Source organism: Neospora caninum, chromosome Ia (assembly GCF_000208865.1).
Source record: "Neospora caninum Liverpool complete genome, chromosome Ia".
In the NCBI taxonomy this organism is placed as follows: Eukaryota; Apicomplexa; class Conoidasida; order Eucoccidiorida; family Sarcocystidae; genus Neospora; species Neospora caninum.
The window spans coordinates 88,243-111,126 of record NC_018385.1 but is presented as its reverse complement, the minus strand read 5'-3'; the positions used below and the strand labels follow the sequence as shown (position 1 = coordinate 111,126).

General features: G+C 56.3%; 4 protein-coding genes across 4 annotated transcripts; 2 read left to right on the top strand and 2 right to left on the bottom strand.

Moving 5' to 3' along the window:
• Positions 1–920: 920 nt before the first annotated feature.
• On the top strand, positions 921–2,123 carry NCLIV_000100 (putative sybindin-like family domain-containing protein; the record flags this gene model as incomplete). The annotated part of the gene is made up of 3 exons (XM_003879498.1): positions 921–971; positions 1,419–1,617; positions 1,933–2,123. 3 exons carry the CDS (start codon positions 921–923, stop codon positions 2,121–2,123), a joined length of 441 nt encoding a protein of 146 aa, XP_003879547.1.
• A 187-nt stretch (positions 2,124–2,310) lies between these two features.
• NCLIV_000090 (conserved hypothetical protein) lies at positions 2,311–3,591 on the top strand (the record flags this gene model as incomplete). The annotated part of the gene is made up of 1 exon (XM_003879497.1): positions 2,311–3,591. One exon carries the CDS (start codon positions 2,311–2,313, stop codon positions 3,589–3,591), a length of 1,281 nt encoding a protein of 426 aa, XP_003879546.1.
• A 3,282-nt stretch (positions 3,592–6,873) lies between these two features.
• Positions 6,874–17,135, bottom strand: NCLIV_000080 (conserved hypothetical protein; the record flags this gene model as incomplete). The annotated part of the gene is made up of 3 exons (XM_003879496.1): positions 6,874–15,887; positions 16,512–16,674; positions 17,118–17,135. 3 exons carry the CDS (start codon positions 17,133–17,135, stop codon positions 6,874–6,876), a joined length of 9,195 nt encoding a protein of 3,064 aa, XP_003879545.1.
• A 2,993-nt stretch (positions 17,136–20,128) lies between these two features.
• On the bottom strand, positions 20,129–21,619 carry NCLIV_000070 (conserved hypothetical protein; the record flags this gene model as incomplete). The annotated part of the gene is made up of 2 exons (XM_003879495.1): positions 20,129–20,409; positions 21,523–21,619. The coding sequence occupies 2 exons, from the start codon at positions 21,617–21,619 to the stop codon at positions 20,129–20,131; spliced, it is 378 nt and encodes a 125-aa protein (XP_003879544.1).
• Positions 21,620–22,884: the final 1,265 nt, after the last annotated feature.

Here is a 22,884-nt window from a genome sequence, read left to right as displayed (position 1 = left end):
TCTGCACATCCCTCGCTTCTCTCGCGGGACACTTGCGTGCGGCAGCGCTCGCCTGTTGGAAAAAGCGACAGGTCTGTGTGTCTTTCGCAGATGCGACTTACTTATTTTTTCCATCTTTTCCCCGAATCGCAGAGGAGAACGCGTGCCCGTGCGAGCGGAGATTCGCCCTTTTCCTCGACCTACCTAGACACCTCTCCTGTCTCCAACTTTTCCTACTCTTCACGCACTGTGTCCTCCCTCTCCTCGCAGTTTCTGTTTTTTCGTTTCCTGTCTTCCTCGGAAACCACCTGCTCATTTACGCGGAAACGCGTTTCCTGCTCTCTTTTCCCTCTCGTCGTCTTCTCCGCGCGGCAGCTTTAAGGCCTCTTGGAAGCCAGGCCACGCCTCACGCTTTGCCGCGTTTTTCTCGGAACGGTGGAAGAAATACTCGATTCGAATTCTCGACTGGAAAAAGAGATTTCGGGAGACAAGGGGGAGAGAAGAGACGCAGGCCGCCGAGTTTTTTCTCTGTCTCACCGCCATTGGGAGACGACTTCTGGGCCCCGCCACTGGCTTTTTTTTTTGTCGCGCGCGAACTCTCTTTTTCCCGCGTTTTTCGTCGAGAAGAGGGACACACACACAAACCGCCTTCCGTGTGTCCTCGGATTCACCACACTCGGTTGTGTCTTCGCTCCTACTCGGGCCTCATCTGGTTCCTCTGTCCGTCATTATTTGCCGCGCAGGCATTCTCCCCGCAGATTGTCGCCGTTCTTCTCTCTCTTTTCGCGTGGTCTTTTTCTTCTCTCTCCGTTTCTCGGACTTCTCTGGTGACTCGCCTGACCCCCTCCTGTCTTCGCTTCTCTGCTGGCGTCAAGGTCGTGGTCGTCCTCTCTCCTCAGAGCGCTGTCTGTGTCTCCAATACGCTTCGCTTCGTGAGGAAAATGTATTCTCTCTTCATCAATAACAAACACGGAAGTCTTGTCTATCAGAGGGTGAGTTTTCCGGCCTTTCCCTCCTCTTTTGGCCATCTTGCTGCGCGTCCTTCTCTCGGAGAGGTCCTCAACTCGTCTCTTTTCTCTCTTTTCTTTCTTCTCTGTCTTCTCTTACGCCACTCCTTTTCTTCTATGCCTCTTCTTTTCTCGTTATCTCGCTTCTCTACCTTGTCTTCCGCTTCTCTCTTGTGTCACATTTCTTCTCTCTCCCCTCTCTCTTTTCTGTCTTTTCTCCTCCGCTCTCTTCTCTTTCTTCTTCCCATCGTGCGTCTTTGCGACTGCTCTTCACCGTCGTTTCCCCTTCTCACCTTTTCTGCCAGGCATTTTGCCGTGAATCTCATTTGACGTTCTCGGAGTCTGGGCTCTCCCGCGTGTCTCCGCAGCCTTCTCTCGGTTTTTTCTAACCTTTTCCTCGCTTTCCCCCCACGTTCTCCCCTCTCTTCGCAGAACTTCACGACAGCCGTCCAGCTGTCCGCCAATGACGCAATTCGCCTGGCTTCGACGTTCCACGGTTTGAGTGCGATTGCAGCCCAAGTGTCTCCGGCGTCTCCAGAGAAAGGCAACCCCTTCGCGGCGCTCCACCCGAGAGGCATCAACTTGATCGAGGCGGACAACTTCCGTCTCCAGTGCCTGGAAACGCGCACAGGTGCGAAAAAGACCGGAAAGGCGCATCAAGAAGCTGAGCCGGAAACGATCGAACGCAGAAAGCAAACAAAGCCGGAAGCGTAGACAGAGAAGAGGAGAAACTGAAAGCAAAGACGGCGAGGAGAGGGAAGGCTCGCGAAGGCATTGCGGCCCTCTGCTTTTCCCCTGCACTCCCACGTTCCGCGTTTTCTCTTCTTCCGGGTCTTCCCTCTCTCTTCTGACTGTGTTTTCCTGTCGCGCAGAAGGACTGCGCGAGAGCATCTCTCGCTCGTTCCATCCGACCATCTCTCGTCGCGCTGCGTTTTCCCTTTTGCAGGTTTGAAGTTCGTCTTGGTGGCGGAACTGGGTCTCTCTCCTGCCACAGTCGAAGGCTCCCTTCGGCGTGTCTACGAGGCTTACGCGGACTACGTTTTGAAGAATCCGTTCTACGACGCCGACATGCCGATCCGCTGTCACCTCTTTGATCGCGAAATCGAAAAAATCTTCGCGGATTACATCACTGTCTAACCTCTCTCGCTTTCCCACACTCTCTTGCTTTCCCACACTCTCTTGCCTTCCCACGCTCTCTTGCTTTCCCGCACTCTCTTGCTTTCTCCCTGGCCGCATCTTCCTCTCCTTTCTCGCCGTCTCTCTCGGCCTTGCCTGTCCTTCGGGTGTCTGTGCGCCTGCGTGTGACCCATTTTTTCTTTTCAAGATGGTTTCCCGGAGGTTTCCGCTCTGGAGTTGGTGCGGGTTTTTGCTCCTCGGCTCCGGGGCGATCTTCCTCTTCTTCTTAGGTCTTTTGTTTCTGTGCGCCGCGGACACGTTTCCGCTGCCTGCCGAGACGAAGCGGACGGCGTGTGCGGCCTCGCTGGCCGCGGCGTTCGTCAACCTCGCCCTCCTCTGTCTTCTCGCCTTTCTGCTCTCGAAGCCCAAAGGCTGGATCCGCGAGCGCCTGAGCGCGCACACCGCCGGCAGGTCTCTCCTCCGTTTCTTCGACGATTTCTCTGCGCGTTTGCTGCTCCGAGGGCGAGAAGGCGGGCGCAGAAGACGCGGCGACGAGGAAGAGGAACGCGACAGGCGTGACCGGGAAGAAGAACGCGACAGCGAGCGAGGGCGACACTCCGCCTTCCACCGCGAGGCCAGCCAATACACCTTCTCGCGCCTGAATCGAAAGCGCGACTTCCTGCGCGACGAACTGGACACGGAAGTGGACAAAAGGCCAGAGGTCGAACCAGGCTTCGTGCGCGACGCCCAAGAGGCAGCTGAGGCAGACGCAAAGACCCAGACCATGCTCAGGCTCTTTGGGGCTGCACAGCTCCAGCACGCGGAACTGGGCGAGGCGGGAGACGCTAAGGCCTGCACGCGAGAAGCGTGGGAAGCGGAGCGAGGTGGAGGTGATGTTCGAAAGGGATCTCGCGGGGCAGAGACTGGGGAGAGAGGAGAGAAAGACGAGAGAAGCGTCCGCGTTGCGTCTTTCCTTGAGGGCGCACACTCGAGCGATATGGAGGATCTCGACCTGCTGGCGTGCGAAGCGCCTTCCCCGGCCGCATCGCCGACTTCGACTGCAGCCTCAAGTGAGGTGGAACCACCCCCCAAGTCTGTCGCTGTTCTCTCTTGGGACTTTCATTCGTCTGGAAAAGATGCATGCGGCAGAACGCGAGAAGACTGGAACAGCGCTACGCTCTGTTCCTCTCTCTCGCCCGTCACCACGACCTCGGCCGCAACGGCCGAACGCGATGTAGCCGTTGCACTTCCGTCCTCTCCTCTCAATTCTCTAAGTTCTTCTCTCCCCTGTTCTCTCTCTTGTTCTTCACTCTCCGTCTCGTTCGCGGGAAGCGCGGTGCCGGGAGGCGCGGCGTCGGCAGCGATCGCCCGAGACGGTTTTTCTCTCGCTTTCGACGGAGAGGCTGCGGGGTCTGAGGCTGCAGCGCGACGAAGTTTGTCCAAGCGAGAAGAGCGGAGAGTTGACTGCCCCGTCGTGATGTTGGCGTGAGAAAGGCGACAGAGGAAAGGACCGCCGAGACATCGAACGTGTAAAGCGGCACCGACACACTCTTTCGAGAGAGAACCAGCGCGAGAAAAAGCCGAGCAGAAACGCCGGTGAGAAGGCAGAGCGGAACGAAAAGGCACAGAGACTTTGCAACGGAGAACCGGATTTCCCCCTTGCTCTCACCGAGAGACATTCTTGTCAAGACGCGAGAGAAGCGAGAAGAAGGTAGCAACCCGCGCCCAGTTCGCACAGTGTGCTCCCCCCTTCACATTCTCGCGCTGTTCCTTCGTTTTTGCGTCCTGTTCCTCTATCATTTTTGCGAAACAACGACTACATGTAAACGCCAGAGCAGAGACTGTGATCTTTCCCGCGAGCAATCGTTTGTGTGGTGCCCAGTTTTCCGTCTCCAGTTTTTGCCTCTGTGGGTTTTTGGCGCTCCGCGCTCTTTTCCGGGGGGCGATGCTCGTTTCTCCCTCGTTTTTTGCCGCAGCTTCTTTTGTGTGGAAGCGCGCCCGCGACCGCGTTTGGAAACACCTGAAAGGAGACAGAGAGATCCCCTCGTGCTCAAACCGCCTCGCCTTGCTTTCCGCGTCTTTCTCTCTCGGGGGCTCTGTGCTCACGCAACACTCTACGACTCGGAAGGGACTCAGTGAATGGTGCGCGATTTGGGATAAGTCCACAGACCTCGCTTTTTTTCAGATAGCGCAATCCACCCCAGCGGCTGCCTCTCGCTACGGGTTGTGCTCGGAGAGCTAACGTAGGATACCTCGTGCCCATCGCCACAGGGTTCTCCGTGCACTTGTGGTCTTCAGCCTCGCCGTTCAAGCACACGGGTATCACCCTCTCTCCAGAGGAAGGCTAGTTTTGTTCCAGTTCGCATCGGGGTGTTTTCTGTGTCGAAGTGCAACAGAAGCGAGCGAAAACGCGGAACTGCGCTGCCACTCAACAGCAAAGCTGTGGCAACCAGCCGAAGTCGCTGGGCCTTTCCACGTCCATAAGCTTCAAGAGCTCTCAGAGTACGACGCGGCGGGGCGTGTGCACTCATCTTTTTTTTCGCGCGGTTTAAGGCGATCTGACTCTCGCTCTCTAGGTTCTATGGGGGACGCCGTTTAAAACATATAGAGGGAGGGACGGATATGTATGTGTATAAATAGGTGGATAGAACAAAATAGATATATAGCACAGGATGTATGCAGGTAGAGACATATATATATATATATATATATATATATATACATATGTTGGTAGAAAGGTGGTTGTATATATATGTATTTTTTATATGCATCTATGCTGAGAGATTCAGCGTGTAGACCACGTGGATTTTATATTTTCTGCCTGAAGCACTTCCGCCACAATCTTGGAAAAGTGGGAAATAAAAGTTGATTCTTTTGCAGTTGAGGCCTGTCTCTTTCCCCTCTCATGCCAGTATAACGGCCTGTCGATTTGACGCGAATAGGACAGAAGAACGCCCTGGACATTTAAAGCCGTCAGGATCTCTCGGAGATTTCTTTCAGTTTCTCTTTCAGATGCGTGTCGAGGCGGGGGGACAGGAAAGTGAAAGAAAAACAGTCATCGAGGTCGCTTTGGCAGACGCATTCACTTGAAAGAGAAGTCTCTGGTTTCTTGAACCAAAGCACAGCCAAAACAAGAGAGACAGCGGCTATCAGGCGCACCAGAGGTGGACGGGAACACCTGATTAGATCGACGAACACGACAGACGATGCGAAAGAAAAGAAGCCGGCGAGTCTTTGTTTTCCGCTAAACCCCGCGCAGATCAGACACCGCCGCGGCGAGCCGACATACTTGAAGAAGCTCCAGACGAAAAACAAGAATGCGCGAAAAGGGGGAGAGGTGAGGAATGACAAGAAGGTCGATACTCTCTGGAGCGGACGGCGCGAAAAAGGTAAACGCACGGTTTTCTTCAGGAAACCTCATACAGCCCGCCATCCCTCCAAATAACCAGAGCTATGTGCCTGCCTCCTGTGTTATCGGGCCAAGACAGAGTGCAGAGGAGACAGCACTGCCTGGAAGAGGAAAAGCGAAGGAAGGCAAAAAACAAAACAGGGGGTTCGACGGAAGCGAAGCCCTGCCGCTCATGTCGGCGCTCGTCCTCATTTTGTCACCCGGCTACTTTGTCGAGTTCGAGAAAAAGCAGAGAACGTCGGCGCGCACACGCGAGGCCGCCCGCGCCTCCTCGAACCACGCTGGAGTCTTCTCAAGGTGTCCAGGCTCTCCTGCGACCAGGATGAGTCTGGAGCGTCAGGCAACGTGGGAAAAGGGTGGGCGACGAAATCAGTTTTTTCCCCTTCTTGCAGTTGTTGTGCTTCTTCTCTCTCGGCGCTTCTCGAGGCGTAGGAGGCCGTTCTCTCTCTACGAGTAGCCGCCTATCGGAATTCCATCTGTGGCGACAAGCAGAGACAGTGGAGCGACAATAAGGAGCGACATGATCAGTTGTGTCTTTTGTCCCCGCCTTTCCACGTTTTCCGTTCGTCGGACCCCCACAGATGCGCGGCACATGCCTTTCTCAGGCATCTCTGGGTGTTTCCCGCAAGGGCCAAAGAAACCGCGGACTCCTGGGGTCTCCAAACGCGAGAACAACCTTCCTCGCGGGTAACGCCCGACCGTCACACGCCTCGCGCTCTTTGGCATTCTTCCGTTCAGCCGTTGTCCCGTCGGCACTTTTCCCCCCTGCGCCCGCGGCGGGTCGAAAAGCAGAGAGAAGAGACGAAGACGCTGAACGGACAGGCCGAGAAAGGTGTCCAAATGCAAAAGCTGTTGAGGGTTGACGACCTCGCAACGTGAGGAAGCGCGCAGAGCGACGGTAATAGCATGCAGACAGGGAGAAGTCGAGGCGGCGATACCGGAAAGGAAGAGACAAGCAGAGTGGATTGCGAGAGAGAGGAAGGAGAAACGCCGGAGAAAGACGACGGGGAAGAGGTCGGCGAAAACCGGGAAAACGGTGTTTCGCTTTTCTGGGAGCTCCATGTGCAGCCCATGAACGTTTCGAGAAGACCGGAGATGTGGTCGAACGACTTCGTCGCACGTCGCTCTTCGATTCCAGTTTGCGAATTCCTGTTTCCTTTTGAGGTGAAGCGACAACGTGACGCGTCCACGCCATAGGATTCCGCCTTCTCGGTCTCTCGCGAATGGAAGTCTCCAGCTCTTCTCCCTTTGCGGTCGACTTCGTGACGGGTCTTCTCGACTGAATATGTCGCCAGAGTCGCGTTTCCCCCTCTCAGCGCGTCATCTCTCCGCCCTCGGTCCGCGTCACTCTTCATTTTCCAGTCACGATCCCCGTTCGCCGAAACGCCTGTGAACTGCGCGGTCGGACTTACCTCCTCTGCGCTCTTCGCACGCTTCGCGGGTCTCTTCGCTCTTCTCTTTGCCCCTCGGCTCTCTAGAGTCTCTGCGCTTGGAGGAAGGTCGAGAGGAATTTGCGTCTTCTCCGACACGTCTTCGCTCCTCTCTCCCAGCTCTTCTTTTTCTGCTGCAGGGGGGGATTGCATTCTGTTCTTGATCGACAGCGATGCCTGTCGCGCGTGGCCTTGGCCCGTCGCTGTCCCGGGAGACTGTCTCTTTGTCCTTCTGTTCTTGCCACGCGGCCTCCGCCTCCAGTTCCTCGCTTCGCCCGTCACGCAGCGAAGGCCGAGGCTCCTCGCGATCCTCCCCCTCAGGTCTTTCGGTTGTGTCTCCTCTCGGTCGCGTCTCGCCACTCCTGCTCGATTCACTGCTTGGCGACACGGATCCCATGCGATGAAGCGCAAGGGTCGCCTCCGTTCTCCGCTCGAAACGGCGCTCCCGCGCAGCGTTTCCTCTCGCCTCTTTCGCGCAGGCTGCATCGTGCAAATTTTCTTCCTCCCCTGCGTCGGGATCTTTTTCCTCGCCGTCCACCCCGCCTGCAGGACAACGCGCCTCGGTGTGGTTCGGGCGGTGAGCCGGTGAAGCCTTTGCGAGGATGCGCTTCTTGCTGTTTGTTATAGGCGACTCGTCTCTCTTTTGTCTCCCTTCCGGAGTCGGAAGACTTCCATGGATGCTTCGATTCGCTTTTAGGTCCTCGCTTCCTTCTTTTTTCCGGTTCCGGAAATCCTCCATGTACAGCTCCACTCTGCGCTCTTCAACCCCGTTCCACACATCCCTCTCGAACGCCACATCGCCTGCAGCCTCGCGCGCCAGGTACGGCGTGGACTGCAACGGAGAAACGCGATGTGGAGTTTCGCTTTTCGTTTCTTTCTTTGGAGTCCGCGCGTCTTCAAAAGCGTCTACTGCACGCTCTCGTGACCCATGACTGCGCCCCGTCTCGAGGCTGTGCACTTCCGCGTTTCCTCTTCCGGCCGCGGGTCTTCTCGAGGCCTCCTTCAAATCTACGTCGCCCCGCCTGCGCCTCCTGGACGCTCGCGGTGTGCCAGGGACGTTCTCGTCTCTTCGTTCTCTTCCTTCGTTGTCCCTGCTGACGCCTCTTCTGCCCGGGGCTACGGCTTGACGGGCGTCGTCTTCTTCGCCACTGTCTCCGGGCGCCTTCAGTCGCATTTCTGCTTTCGTGATGTGTTTCCCTTTCTTGATTTCCGTTTTTCCTCCCGGCCCCCGTGGACTCGATCCCCTCGCTTCGTCCTGTCTCCTCGCGGCCGAAACGCTATTTCCCGCACTTTCGCTGCTCCCGGGTTTCGCCGCCTCATGGAGACAGCGCTGCTGCGCGCAGTCTTCTTCGCTTCTTCTTCTCTGTGAACGCCTGTCTTCCCATCCCTCTTCTGGTTCCACCTGCTCCGGCTTCGGGTCCCTGAGTTTCACGCACGCGGCGCCTCTGCCGTCTCTCCTGTCTTCTCTCTCGACTCCGAGCGGGTGCATCGCGCTCCTTGCCGCTCTCTCGTCCTGCCTTTCTCCCGCCTCTCCTTCCGCGTCTTTCGCTGCCTCGCCCTCTTCAGAGGCATTTCGCTTCGTCGTCTCGGTGTCTTGCGGCGCCGCGCCTTCTCCCTCTTTTTCTGCGGGCTGCTCGGCGCTGCGCTCGTGTACGTACACCCGACCCGCGTGGCTCCACATCTCCGGCACGGGAGCCTTCAGACTCCCAACTTTTCGCACTTTGCTCTCCTCGTAAACGCCTCGTCCTGTCTCTCTGTCTCTCCCGTCCCCCTTCCACTGACACATTTCCGGCAGCCTCTCTTCTGGATGTCGCGTTTCTGTGGGCTGCCTGTTTTGTTCTCTTCCTCCCTCCGCGTCTTCCTGGCCTTCTTCTCGCTCCGTCTTCCACCCTTCTGTCGCCCTCTGTCGCACAACCTCCTGTTGGCGAATTCGGGAGCTTTTTCCCATTTCCTCATTCTCGTCTTTGGCGGTCGCAAGCTGTGAAGGAGAAACTGAAGAGCATGGGGGCGCACGCGACGAGGGCGAAGCCTCGCGAGGAGACGAAAGTGGATGCCCGACACGCGTGGCTCGCGCCAGGACAGGCGGACAGGGGACCGAACCGGCGGGAGACAGAGAAGCCGGCGGCAAAAGGAGAGTTCTTTCCTTTGCACGGGCGGAAGAAGTGGACGAATCAGAAGAGGGAAGGCGGAAATCCGGCGAGGACGCGGACCGCTCGCAGAGTATACGGGCACAAGAGGCCGTTTTGGAACTGCTGTCGTTCTGTCTCGGCACAGAATCCTTCGGGGAGGCGCCAGTGTGCAGCCGAACAGCACAGGGTGCACGAGAAGACAAAGGCGAGGCGACCGAGGAAGAAGCGCACTGGAAAGGAGAGCAAGGCTGTGAGGAAGAAACAGGAGGCGCATCGGAGACAGGGAGACGCGTTGATATCTCGCTGCCAGGACAAGAGGATGCGTCTGGGAGCACGTGGCAGGCCTGAGAGTGCAGTCGCAGGCAACTGGAGGAAGCGCACGGGGACGCGGGGGCGGGAAGAGAAGAACCGGAAAGATCCGAGGGCGGCAACGGAACAAACTTTGAAGCGCAGGACTGCGAAGATGGCGGCGCAGGCTGGGGAGAAAGACAGGAGGACGCGCAGGAAAGCGAGGCGGAAGGGAGGAGAGAAGTTGAGGATTTCTGGGGAGAGAAAACACATGAGCGAGCGGAGGCAGAAAAAAGAGGAGGCGCAGGGGGAAACCCCACGAGAGGACCCGACCCGCCGGCGACGGGACGCAGCCAGCGAGCGGTTTTGTTGTTCGCAGAATTCTCCGCGTTGCAGCTGAAGGAAGCAGAGGAAGACCAAGTGGGGGCGGAGGGCGAGGCCAGAACAGAAAACCTGCGAGGCGAGGCATCCAGTGCGGTTCTCTGCCTTTTCTCGGGGACCGCCGAGCTGCCGTGCGGTTTGCGTTTGGAGGGAACGAAAGTGAGAGGAACGTGTCGGCTGAGGGGCGGTTCGTGAAACTGCGAAAGCTCTCTTGGCGTCTCGTCGCTCGTGGCGCCGCCGTTCTGCAGCTTGTCGCCCTCAGCCGTTTCTGTCGAGGTGGAAAGCCTGAGGACAGCAGAATCCGAGGCAGGCGTCTCAGCTGCCGTTGGATGCGGTTTTTCTCTTTTTCGTTTTCTCTTCTTCAACGCGCTTTGCGGAACCACTTCAGGGCCGACAGAGGCCGGGCGGCGGCCTGCCTGGAGCCCGCTTTGTCGCGAAGAGAAGGACGAGGCGAGAGAAGAGAGCGAAGAAGAACGCGACAAAGATGGCACAGAAAACGAGGAAAGCAGCTCGGAAGACGACGAAAACGAGGCAGGGGAGGAAAGGGGACAAGGAAGACTGGAACCAGGCGGAGAGGAGGCCGAGGAGGCCGAGGAGGCTGGGGAAGAAGAAGGCGCGGTGGAAGAGCCTGGAGACGGGGAAGAAGAAGGCGCGGTGGAAGAGCCTGGAGACGAGGAAGTAGAGGCGGAGGAATTTGGTTCTATGAAAGAGGAAGGAGCGCCTGCTGGCGAACACAGAGGACGGAAGCAGGAAGCAGTCGAGGGCGAAAAACAGGCAAGACGGGATGGGGATGCAGAGGACGAGGCATGAGAGCCTGGCGTGGAGAGTGAGGAAGAGGAAGAACTTCGCCCGAATGCCGAAGAGGCTGACGAATAGGGCGTCGGCGACCAGGCTGCAGGGGCAGCCCCTAGAGACGAGACAGAAGCTCTGACAGGAAACGGCAGCGAACCGGAAGAGAGATTGTGATCCGGGTAGGTTGGAGAGAGGACAGAAGAAGAGAGGCAGGAAGAAAGGCGCGAGGGGTCGTGGTCCAAAGAGCCACTGCTGTCGTCCTGTCGCATGTCGAACGCGTGGTGTTTCTGGATTTCCTTTCTCCTTCGGCCCCGCGTCGGCGCGCGCGCATGCGTCCTGGAATGCGACAACCCAGTGCCAAGCAAGTGCGAATAGCTCTCCGCAGGCAGCGGCGACGGAAAGGGAAGAAGAGAAAATGCGGGTGACGCGAACGAGGGGACGGCGCATGTGCGCGGGTGGTGCAGGCCTGGGGGGAGCGACGCGGACGGAGGAGAAGCGGGGAAGGAAGACGCAAGAGAAGGCGAGGCTGGGGGGACCACGAGAGGGTTCGACGCAGGCGCTGCAGCGGAGGCAGCTGGTGCGGCGGCAAAAGGCCGAGACGCGCGAAATGGCGGCGAGGCAGGACGGTAGGGCGAGCTCGAAAAAGGAGTAAACTTGAGGGAAGGCGAAGACAAAATCGCCGAAGAAGTCGGGTACTGTGAAACGAGTGGAGGCGTTAGAAGAGAAGGGAGCGTCGCAGGAGGCGAGGCAGAAGAGGTGAGAGGCGAAAGAAATGCCGGCAAGAAAGAGGGCTGCGCCACCGAAGAAGCAGAGATCGAGGGACTTCTCTCGGAGAGATGGAAACGCGAAAGCGGTTTCGCACTCCCCTGTAGTTCTTCGCGTCTACCCTGAAGAGCCGCGCTGACGGGCGCAGCTGCGAGCGAAGGAAAAAGAGACGACGAGAGGAGGGAAGAAGAAAGGACGGGAAGCAAGGAAGAAGAGGAGAGGGCGGGGAAAAGGGGTGAAACCAGAGTCGAATTGAGAGAAGAAACGGAAGAAGCCAGGCTGGAGGTGAGAGACGAGGAAGTCCAGGATACCCCAAGAGCAGAGAGAGAAGAAGGAAGAGAAGAAGGAAAAGAAGAAGGAGGAGAAGGGAGAGGAGAAGGGAGAGAAGAGGACGGAGGAGAGGACATAAGAGAAAGAGGAGGAGAAGAAGGGGGAGGAGAGAGAGAAGGAATGGACAAGCAGCAGCCCTGATCGTCGGGCCTTCTTGTTCGATCGTCTTCGCTTTGTTGGCGGGAGAGAAAGTCGGGGAAAAACTGGGCCCTATTCTTCTCTTGCTGCGAAAGAACCTCCCTTTGAGCCTGCTGAAGAAGAAAGAGAAGCAGAGGCTGGTAGTTTTGGAGGATCTTCTCTGGGACGTCTCCTCTGATTTCTTCTGGCCGACGATCTCTTCCTGCCTGGCTGCCCATCGGCTTTTCTTTCTCTCTGCAGCCGGCCAGTTTGGATTTTCCTTCTTCGCCGTTGTCTCCTGCAAAGTACTGAGAAGTGTTTCCCTTCTTCCTCGTCCTCAAACGTCCGTGTTCCCCTGCGTTCTCTCTCTCGCCTTGGTTCCCGTACCTGTCTCCGACCTCTCCTTCTCTCTGTGTCCCTCCTTCCCTCTTTGCGTCGCTTTCCTCGCCCGTTTTTTCGCGCCCTCCCCTCTCTGGTTCGCGGCACTCTCTCACGTCTTCCCGTGTTGCCTGCAAGCGATCACAGATTCCTCGCCCCTCCCACCTTCTGTTCGCTCTTTCGAAGTCCTCTCCCCATTCGTCGTGTCCTTCCTCCTCAGCGCGCCTGTCGCTGCGTCTCTCCCTCCGTTCACCGCGGCACGTCTCGCCTCCTGGCTTCACAGCGCTACCGGGAAGCGACCGCGTGGACGCGTTCGCCTTCTCTTCGCCGCCCTCACCAGGATCGATCGAACGGCCGTGGGCGTCTTGGAAGACGACCTTACTTTTCCCAGATGTTTCAACGCAGGGAAGTGCCGACACGCCTCCCTCCTGGCTTTCCAGCGGAGCGCAACTCGGCTGCGAGCCCAAGTCGCGTTTTCGTCGATCTTCGTTTTCCAATTCGCGCTTTCGCTTCCGCGCGCCTTCCCCCCATTGGTCGCGTTCCGGCGGGTCTTGCCGGCTTCGCCCCGTCCCGCCTTCTCCAGATGGCTGTAGAGGCACGACTGGAGGAGAGAGGGCAGAGAAGGAAGAAAGCGAGATACCACGAGGGACGAGTGGTGAGAAAGAGCTGTGAGGAGTTGCACTGGACTCCGAGGCGGCTGCGTTGTCTCCAGCGCGTTGCGCCTCGGTTTGTTGTTCAGCGGACTTGCTGTCGGCTCCAACGGCATGTATTTGGGAAGCGAGAACGTCGGGTTTCGTCTTTTGATTATTCCTTTCTGACTCCATCATCTTCTCGCCTGGTAGGCATTCTCGCGAGATGTTTTCTGAAGAGGAGGCTGTAGGAGCTGGACGGGTGCACTCTAAAGGTCGATGTGAGTCTCTTGTCCACGCGTCGCGTCTTTCCGGGAAAAGACCGCCCAATCCCACGTGCGCGTCTGTCTCGGCGAATCGGCGGCTCTCACGCAAAAGGCCTTCTTCTCCAGTCTTTGCCTCAGTCGAGGCTGTGGGTGTGGAGCTTGCCTTGTCCGACCGCCCTGAAGCAACAGGCTGGACCAGGCGAGAAAGGAGCACGCGGAGAGCGTCGGGCACGGCCTGGCTGGGAGACGCGAGGGATGCGAGAGGCCCGAGAGCGGCAGCAGGAAAGGGCGAAGTCGAACTTGTTTGGGAACCAACCGGCCCGAGACAAGGCGAAGCGAAGCAAGGCAGAGATTCTGGGCCTCGTCCGTGGCCGCTGTGTGTGGCGAGCAAAACCCTGGAGGCGTCTGCGTGGGAAGAAGGAAAAGGTGAGCCCGACTGTCTTTGCCAGTCGGTTGCGTCGCGGAGGAGGGAGTGCAGTGCAGGAGACAGCAGCCGCGCGTGTGAGTGCACTCCCGAAGCGGCAACCGAGGCAGACGCCGTCGAGAGGCAAGAGGCCGCAGGCGGCGTCGCCCCGAGCAAGGTCGGGAGATTCTCAGCGCACAACAGAGCAAAGAGAGACGTCCCCTGAGACTCCATGTGGCGGTGACCGAGCTCAGGCTTTAGCACTCGAAGGTTTTCCATCGCAGGGGAAGAGAGAGAAATCGGTGAGACGGAAGGAAAAGGCGTCAAGTGGGAAGCAAGACTTGATACAGCAGGGGGAAGCGATGAAGAGGGAACAGGGGAGTGCGGCGGAGCCGCAGGTGGAGAGAGGCTGAATCGCATCGGGTGCGACGCAGAGGAAGCATGCGAGTCTCGCTCTCTCTGCGATTCGTCTCGGCCGTCTTGGCATCTTAGCTGCTCAGCGCCTGCAGTGCGATGTTCCATGCGCTGTCCGCGCCACGGCTCGGGCTTCTCAACACCCCTATGGGGGCTACAAGGCCCCGTCGAGTGACAAGAAGAGGCAAGGCCCAAAGAGTGAGAAGGGCTCGAGGGAGAGGAGGGCGATAGAGACGCTGCGGGGCGCGGGCGAGCAGGTGAAGCGGACGCCACGCCACAGAGGCTTTCGCCCGTTTTCCGCGCCGTGGGATTGCCTTCGAAACGTGGCGAGACGGGAAGGGGCGGCGAGGGCGTTTCTCGGCCAGGTCGTGCCTCGTCTGCCTCGCCCCGAGGCAGCGAAGGAGCGTCCGTGGTTCGAAGCGAGACGAACGGAGACAGCGAGGGCGGCGACAGGACCAGTGGCAACGACGCCAGCGACGAGAAAGAGTGAGAAGCCGAGGCATGCGGAGAAGCAGAAGTCGACGCAGAACTTGTCTTTTGCGGGAGAGCATACGCCGAGCCGCGGGAGCTAGAAACTGAAGAAGCAGCCGGGGAAACGCTCGCTGTTTGTGGAAAAGAGGGAGAAGGCAAAGTTGAAGCGCCGCGAGCGTCGCTCGTCGCCAGCCATGCCTCCCCGGAAGAGGAACTGAGCGAAGCAGAGAGAGGCGCGGACGCCAAGGAATTCGAAGCGGCCGGGGTCTTCTTGGGCGTGCTCCGAATTTGAGACGCGCAGCTGCTCCACGCTTTTCCGATCTCCGGAAACGCTTTGTCACTTTGAAACGGGCACGGGCGCCTGCAAATCGAAAGATCTTCGTTGCTGTAGGCGTGTCCGTGTTCAGGGTGATGACGGGGCGGAGAAGGTAGCTGCATGCGATCTCGGGCTCCGCTCGCCTCCGGGGCCTGGACCGGTGATGACAAGGAAGCAGCAGCGGCCTGCGAGGAGGGTGGAGAAGAACTGCCGAGGGACGCCCGATCCCGGGCACCTCGGGAGCGCCCGGAAGAAGGCGGCCCTTGGGCCTTTTCCGTTCGCCTGCCTTCTCCAGTGCGGCACGAGGGAGACGAAGGCGACGGGCGCACGGAAGGGGCGACACACGCAGAGGCAGAAAGCGAACGTCTGTGTGCCCTACACGGTGGCCGTGCTTTGTGGGGAAGAGACAGTGCTGCGACGTGTTGAGCGTGATACTGGAGAGACGCCCTCGAAGGAGACGGTGCGTCGACAAAAAGGAGACAGGCGGATTCCTGTTGTCGTCGGGTCGGTGGGGGCTCGACTCCGCGGCGCCTGTGCCTCACTGGCTTCTCTTCGCTGCGTCGCGCTCTATCTTCCGTCTCGCCCTGGCGATCGCCGTCTGTGTGCTCTTCTCCCTCGTCCTTCGCGGAAGGCGAAGAAGGACAAGAGGATGAGGCAGACGTCGAAGTGGGAGAGGCCAAGAGAGGCGGGGAATACGACGAAGAACAAACGTCCCCAGAAGCACTGCTAGAAGAAAAGGCAGGAGGAAAGGCTACGGAAAAGCAGGCGGTTACGCTCGCTTTGTCGTGCGTTTCCGGGATGTGAAGACTTCCTTCCGCGGACGTAAGGAACCCTGCGATGGGTTGACTACTTGAGGGGAGAAGGTCGGCGAGAGGAATCTCGCTGTCTCGGTTCACGAGCGTCTCGTCGAAGCCGAAAGAACAAGAGGAGAGGGAAGTGGCCGACAGGGACGACAGAGCTTCCAGTGCGTATTTACACTTTGTTTCATACTTTGCGCTTGTCCTGTGACCCTCCTGGAGCGTACGGGGCAACTGCCAATACAAGGGAGATCGCGAGATCTCCCGTTCTCTCGGCGGTTCGTTGTTTGCCTGGAGCTCCTCTTCTCGCGGGTCTTCTGGCCCCTGGCACTCGCACCGGCAGGCCGATCTCTGCGGCCCAGGCATCGCTTCCGTTTTCTTGATTGATCCCATCTCGCCCTCAGCGTTTACGCCCGCTTCTTTCTCCCTACGTGCACGAGAGGAAGACACGTGTTCTTCATGTGCCACTGCTGAACCCGACGCGGCAGAAGGCGAACACGGAGATGAAGCGGAGTATTCATGTGAAACGAGGGAGGCCTTTTCTCCAGGCTTTCCTAGATCTGTGTCCTCGGTGCTTCCGTTCGTTCTCGGCGTCTCCGGCAGATGGGCGTTTGAGTTCTTGGGGAAGAAAGCAAGTGCATGCCTCTCTTCCTTTCCTTCTCCCTCTGTTGGCTCTTGCGAGGCAGACGCCTCACTCGGACAGCATCCGCGGGAGTGAAGAGGAGATGATGACAAACACGAGGATGGCGAAGAGGACGAGAGAGGTGAGAAGGCAGAAGGCGAAGATTCGAAAACATTGCCGTACTTCAAGGTTCGTGGCGAAGGCGAAGAGAAACGCGAAGAAAGACGAGAAAAGAGCGACGGAAACATTCGAGCGTGGTCAAAGCTATTGGTTTGCATCTGGTCTACTGCTTTCGTCTCTGCTTTTCCAAAGGTCGACGCTTCGCCCTCGATCTTGCGCTTCGGCCTGCGCGACGACAGAATAAGGAGAGGAGATCTTTTTCGTCTCCTGACTTCCCTGTGACTGTTTTGCCTCCACTCCATGGTTGTCGCCTCTGTCGTCAGTCTCCTTTTTGCCTGTTTTGATCCCTTACTTTCCCTCTCGAACTTTTTCGCGCCTCCAGAACACACCAGAATATCCTGGTTTTTTTCGCGCTCCGCCGCGCTTCCTAAGGGCACAACTGTCGTCTCTTCGCCGCCGAGACCCACAAACGAGAGAGAAGGTCGAGAAGAGAAAGCTGGGTTTGCATCCTCCCACTGCAGAGGCGTGAAAGACAAAGATCGCAAAAACTTTTTCTTCACTGCCGACAACGGCTGGAGTGCTTCATCCTCCTCCCCCGAAGATAGCCTCTTTCTTAAGGCGCTTGGACTTGGACAGCGGGCGAGAGAGGAAAGCGAAGGAAAAACAATCGAAGAGAAGGAATGGGGAAGGGGTGGCTCCAGCAGTTGTGTTTCGGATAGGCGAGGACATGCTTCAGGCGTTCCTTTATTTACGGGATTCAGAGGAGAAGTGTCTCTTCCATTCTTCCTGCCCCGGAGCAGGAGTCGGGTTTCGTGTGATTCATCGTTCAGCTCAAGCGAGGTGGAGGGAAAACGCAAAACCGTTCTCTCTTTGTGGCAGTTGCTACCATGTTTTACAGAAAAGAAAGAGCTTTCTTCTCGGGAAGCAGACGGCGGAGAGGAAGGCAGGGGGGACTGACAATTGCCTCGGCGATCATCGGCAGAAAGCTGAAGCAGTTTCGTGTCCGGTTTGCGTCTTTCTTGACAGATGAGCAACGAAACGGGCTCTTCTTCGCTCAGTGTGTGTTGCTGAAGGCACCATGTGGATGGCTGAGCGATACAAGCTGGGTCATAAAAAGACGTGACTGGAAATGAACCTTCTCGGAAGTAATGGCCCTCACAAATATTCTCGAGAGAAGAGAAACGTATCCTTGACCTTGTAAACTCGCACGTACAGGCGAGTTTGCAATTTGGGGAACCGTCAGACACGAGTTTTGACAAGGGCGGCGGGGTCACACCGAAGAAGGCAGCTCCACAAGGCTGTAGCACACACTGAGTCTGTCTCTGCCAGGATGGCGAAGGAAGAAATGAGCACGAGAGCGAAGAAGAGTGATGTGCCTCCCTGTCTTCGCTCCAGAAAAGGACTCTGCCGCAGCCATCCGAGGGGACGCTAATGCTTCTTCGGGAATTTCCCATTCTCGCTTTCTTGCTATGGAGCTTCACGAGACACAGCAAGAGTCCCCTCAACATGCAGACGAAAAGGTAAACTTCTTGCTTGGTAAGCCGGTGCCGTTTAAACGTGCATTTACGTGAATAAAGCGATGTTTTGATATGCGCATTATTTCACTATTCTGCTCCTATCGTATTCGCAGTAAGACGGGATAGCTAGCTCGTTCTTCTGTTTTCAAGTATGAAAGAGACGTGCTGATCACTGTCATTCCTGTGTGCTTTCTCTCCTCAGAACAAGCGAACGTCAAAAACCAAGAGATAAATGTAGTAGCCGTGCGCCTTCTCGACACCTGTCACACATCTAGCGGGTTCGTCCGTGATCTGCGAGCGTCTAGGCTAGGGAGAAAAAAATTTCGTTTGCGTTTTTTGCACATTTTCAGCCGCCGATCCGCAGCACCCTGTAAGCCTCCGCTGTACTGCCATCAGAGTAGTATCGTGAGCAATACGGAGGTGGTCCATCCCGCATTTTCTAGCTTGGGAACAAGTGTGCGAAACGGTGCCTCTGCTCCCTCGTGCGCCAAACAATGCAAGTGTTGCCTAATGTCATAAATAACTGATTTCTACTTTGGCATGAGTAAAATACAGGATAAGTCACAGTTGACTCCACCGTGAGCGGACCTGGTGCAGTGGGGCTGACTGATCGGAAAAATTCCGTTTGTGATGATTTCAGGCCGGGGCAAAGATGAACTTATCCAGCAGGTGATGAGGTCCGTAGCACCGTACAATCTGATCCATCGGCACGCTGGTCCAGCTGGAACAGGAGATCGACACCTTGACTAATGTCCAGGCTATTTGTTGTCGCCGCATATCTCGAGCAAAGAGGACGCTATAGAACAGCTGTCGGATCTTCGGTCCATTCTACTAAACAAGGATAGCCTTACCAAACGGGAATAGCAGACGAAAACAGAAAAACTACGCGTTTCGATCTTTGTTAATGGATTACGGCGAAGCCCAGCAGAAAACCTAATAGATCTCAAAGTGGCCAGAGTAGCGTCAACCCATAAAGTGGATACCGAGCAGGTTGAATCCTAACTCAACTATCGGAAGTTGCGCTTCTGCCTGGGAAAAGAGATGTGCATGCTTGACTTCGTATTCTAGGCGTGCTGTTAGTTCAGCAGCAGGGGAACTTTTGAGCAGGATCTTTGCTCAGAGAGGTTAACCGGAATTTCACTCGACTATGGGACCGCAGTACTCTTTTTTACAAGCGAGCAAGTGGAGGCGAGGGTAGAGCGGGAATGAGTCTGGTGGTGCGCGCGCAATTCTTCGCTTCCCACCGGTTTGATGGAATTTAAAAAGTTTTCATGATTAAATATGTCAAAGAAACTGACGTAGTGCATGAAACAAGGGTGCGAGGAGGTGGGAAGAAACGAATGAGTAAAGTTTTTCAGAGTGCACACGTTGGAGCCGCCCCTTTTTTGCGACAGCGTAGCGGCGTACAGTCGTGTCGCGAAACTGGGGTATCCAGATTGCCGGCATATTCTACACCTACGAAACGCTGGCTACAGAGAAAATCTTGGCCTTCGTGATACTTGTGGATGCCTTCTCTATGGCCAGTATACCCAGGAGAAAGAAGACGATTTCACTGAGACGGCCCCGTGAGTTTCCAAAAAAAGTTTATCGTCGCTGAAAAAGGTCTGGAGAGTCAGGGGAAAAGCCAGTGGTTTGGGTGTGGATCGATCTGTAGCGGGCTCAGGTGGCGACATTTCTCTTGAAAGAGTGCGATTTTCAGGCTTCCAAAGCGGATTAAATGCAAGCACACGAAAATAAGTTTGCCTCGAACCAGACAGGTGTTTCACGCCCGTGAATCTCGAGTTGCGACCGCAAAACGCAGACTCGCCACTACTGATTTAGAGCAGCATAAATCATAGAGAACGATGCTGCGCTGATGAGAGACGAGAGAAGTGCACCGTGAAAACGATGGACCAGTGTCCAGTTCACCGTGACGAGCACTAATTTTTCCGGGGAACACGTAATACCGGCTCACGAATTATGTCTGTCATCGGACTGTAGGAAGCCTTGAACCGAGACGGAAGTAGGAAGTGGCAAGCGCTTTTTCATACTCTAGTATAAAGACGATTCACTGAAATCGTTGCACTCGGCGAGCGCGCGTTTGGAATGTCTCTAAACGTCAAGGGAGATCACGCGAAATGTGGCACACATCGCTCTTAGATTGCGGGTCTTGTAACTTCTTCGCGTTGTGCTCAGCCATCTACTCCATCCCTAAGCCGTAGTGCTCCTGGAAAGATTCACACACAGTATAGCTACTATCATGCAGGAGTCGCTCACCAGCTAAAACGGATATCCATATTTCCAAAGCAGGCGAAGTTTGAGGTGTGGTGCTCCGACCATTGGCTGTTCTGCGTTCCAGCGTATATAAATTTGCCTACCGGGCATCCATTCTGAGTGGCATGGACGCTTCATGTAAGATCACATCCTTAGGGGGAGCCTGTTGCAGCACGTAGCGAGGCCGGGGCCAACCCTCTCAGTAAGACCATTCCTCATTCTGGATAACCTCGTCTTCATCGACCTGCCAGCATGCTCCTGGCGAGCAAAAGTAGTTGCCGTATGTTGTCCCACTGTGCCAGTATGGTTCTGGCTCACTCCAGAACGGAGAGCATTGGATGTTTTGATACGGTGCCATCATGGACAGCTGCTCTTGCTGCTCCGCCAGCAACTGTTGGTAGTATATATTTTCCTGCACCAGGGCGTTCACCAGAGGATCGTATCCCGTCTGCTGGACCGGTCGCGAACTAAGCAAAATTTCTGATCCGGCTAATCCCCCTGGCATGTACCGCTCCACAGCTGGAGGAACGAAGATATTGAAATGCTGTTGCGTGGCAAGCGGGGGATGCGCTGACTGAGGGTTTGCCTGGCTTGGAACGCTAGGGGCTTTCGGAGGCTGATAAAAGTGCAAGTGCATCTGGTTTCTTTCTTGCCCATTTGTGTATGGTGGGTCAGCATCGATGCTCCCAGCCTCGCAGCAATCTGTGAATCGGCGCCAGCTAGGAACGATTGCGATCCCACCATTCTGAATAGACTCGTGTCGCGTGTTAACGTCATCTTGCGGTTGTATCGATGTGGCAGCAGCTGAAAAGCTGTCTGAATGAGTATACCTCTTGCGTGTAGAAGGTGACGAGACAGGATGAATGTGAGCCGTTCGCTTGCCTACGGGGACCTGAGAATGCAGTTTGAGACTTTCCGTTTTGGAATAAGCGTGGCGAGGTGCCTGTCTCTGCTCTCCCACCAATCCAGCGAATGCGCCAGACGGCTGCGGTCTTCTGCTTGCTGATGGAGGCAGGTGTGAGCAAGAATTTGCGTGACTGCTGTGCAGAGAAGACGGATTTCTAGACGCACTGGACGGCCGGTGCCTGATTGATCCAGTGGGGGGCGTTGGAGAGAATTTGTCAACCCGATGAGTGTGTTGGTGAAACTGCCTCCTGTCACCATTCCCCTGGTGACCTCTTATAAGATGTTTAGGTGACTTGCTAGAGTGATGGGAAGAAAGATGCCTAGCACTTCCGGGTGATCGCAAGTCATTCCACTCTCTCTGTAGTAGGCAAGGTTCCGGAGACGCTCGGTACGCTTGGTGCGCCCTTGGAGGCGGCTGCTTTCCTTGGTCTCGAACCGGGGACACGGTAGTCCCTGAATAGGTACGCCCGTGGTATTCAGGTCCCCGGTGAATCGACGAGCGAGGTCTTGAACCCGACACACAGCCACGCGGATGTGAAATGTCATGGCCTCTCACATCAGATGGACGAAGTGAAGAAGAATGTGCAGAACGTGAGTGCCTGGGGCCATCGGAAGATGCTAGGCTGTCGGCCGGAATCTGGCACCCGTGAGGAGGAGGCCGGGTCGGAGGGGGTGGATGTGGCCCACCGTAGGCCGGATTGTTGCAGCAAACGCTGCCTGATCGGGCACAAACCTGGTTCGGAAAGGCCGGACCATTACTGCGTCGTTTGCGAAACAACCCCATGCTCGACTGAAGCACTACATGCCTATGAAACGTAAAAATCGTCGAGGGTTCCCTCCAAAAGTGAACGAACCACGCGTTTTAAAACTAGACTGTGGGCAGCGAACCTCAAAAAGGTCGTGCGCGTCGTTAGGCTACACGCAGGAAATAATTTGTACCAGGGCCACGGACCAGCACTGGTTTCGCAATACTGCAAATTGCACCATCCTTTGGTGAAACCGCAGGGGTATTTGGAAACAGCTGGTTCCAGAGCGAAGAATGGTCGACTTTATTACTGCACGGCCCCGAAAGCGAGGATAGAAAACTTGACGCAGCAGCGGGACCGTATGTTGGTGCCGCAGTATGCAGATAGTGAGGCAAGCCCAAAAGCAAAAGGAAGACAATCTGGCGGTGACACGTTTGACACTTCGGTATGAGCTGGATAGGCTGTAAGGCAGCGAAACGGGGGCACCACGGCAGTTCTGCGACCGCCCCACTTTCGTTTACAGTGCTGTCTGAGAATAGACTTTTTAAAGCGAAAATCTACAACTGTGAGAGGGCCGTACCACGTGACGACCACTGCACCGGAGCATTTACTACCTCTATATGGAACATCGTTCTCCATGCCACATCACTGGCAGCCCCGCACGGGGCCCGTCTCTTTTTCTATGCTCCACAGAATCCCTCACTACGCACTACTAACGTCTCTCATTTTGGTCGCCGGTCCATTCTGACCCTTGCGCCGGAAGCCCTGATCTGACTATCGAAAAGTTGTTCAATTGAAGCGAGACGCTATCTCCGTTGGTATATATCTCTGGTTCTGGAACAGTGTTTTCCCGATGGCACACACGGCGTGGGAACGTCTTTACAAGGATGTCTTGTGCACCAGAGGGTCGAAGCCCCCCGTTTCTTGGAAACCAGGTTAGTAAGAAAACGGCATTGATTTGAAGATAGCGATCATGCAGGGGGGATGCGGATCATGGTGACGCCAACACGACGACGGTGTGGGCTTTTCTCTGAAAACCTGCCGTCGGCTGCAACTGAACAGGGATGCAAAATAGTGCCGAATATGCAAAAACGTGGACTCATTACAACTTGCGATCTGTTTAGCACATTCTCTCTGATATGTTCACGCTTCGGAAACTGACTGGAATGCTTGCACAAAATATAATCCGGGCTGTTTAGGCTAGATGGCGAAAATTTCGGCAGGCCCCCTGCCCACAGTTCGACCTCCACAGGATGTGCGGAATTTGACGCCTGCTGACTTTTAAGGAAACCCTCATTGGTCG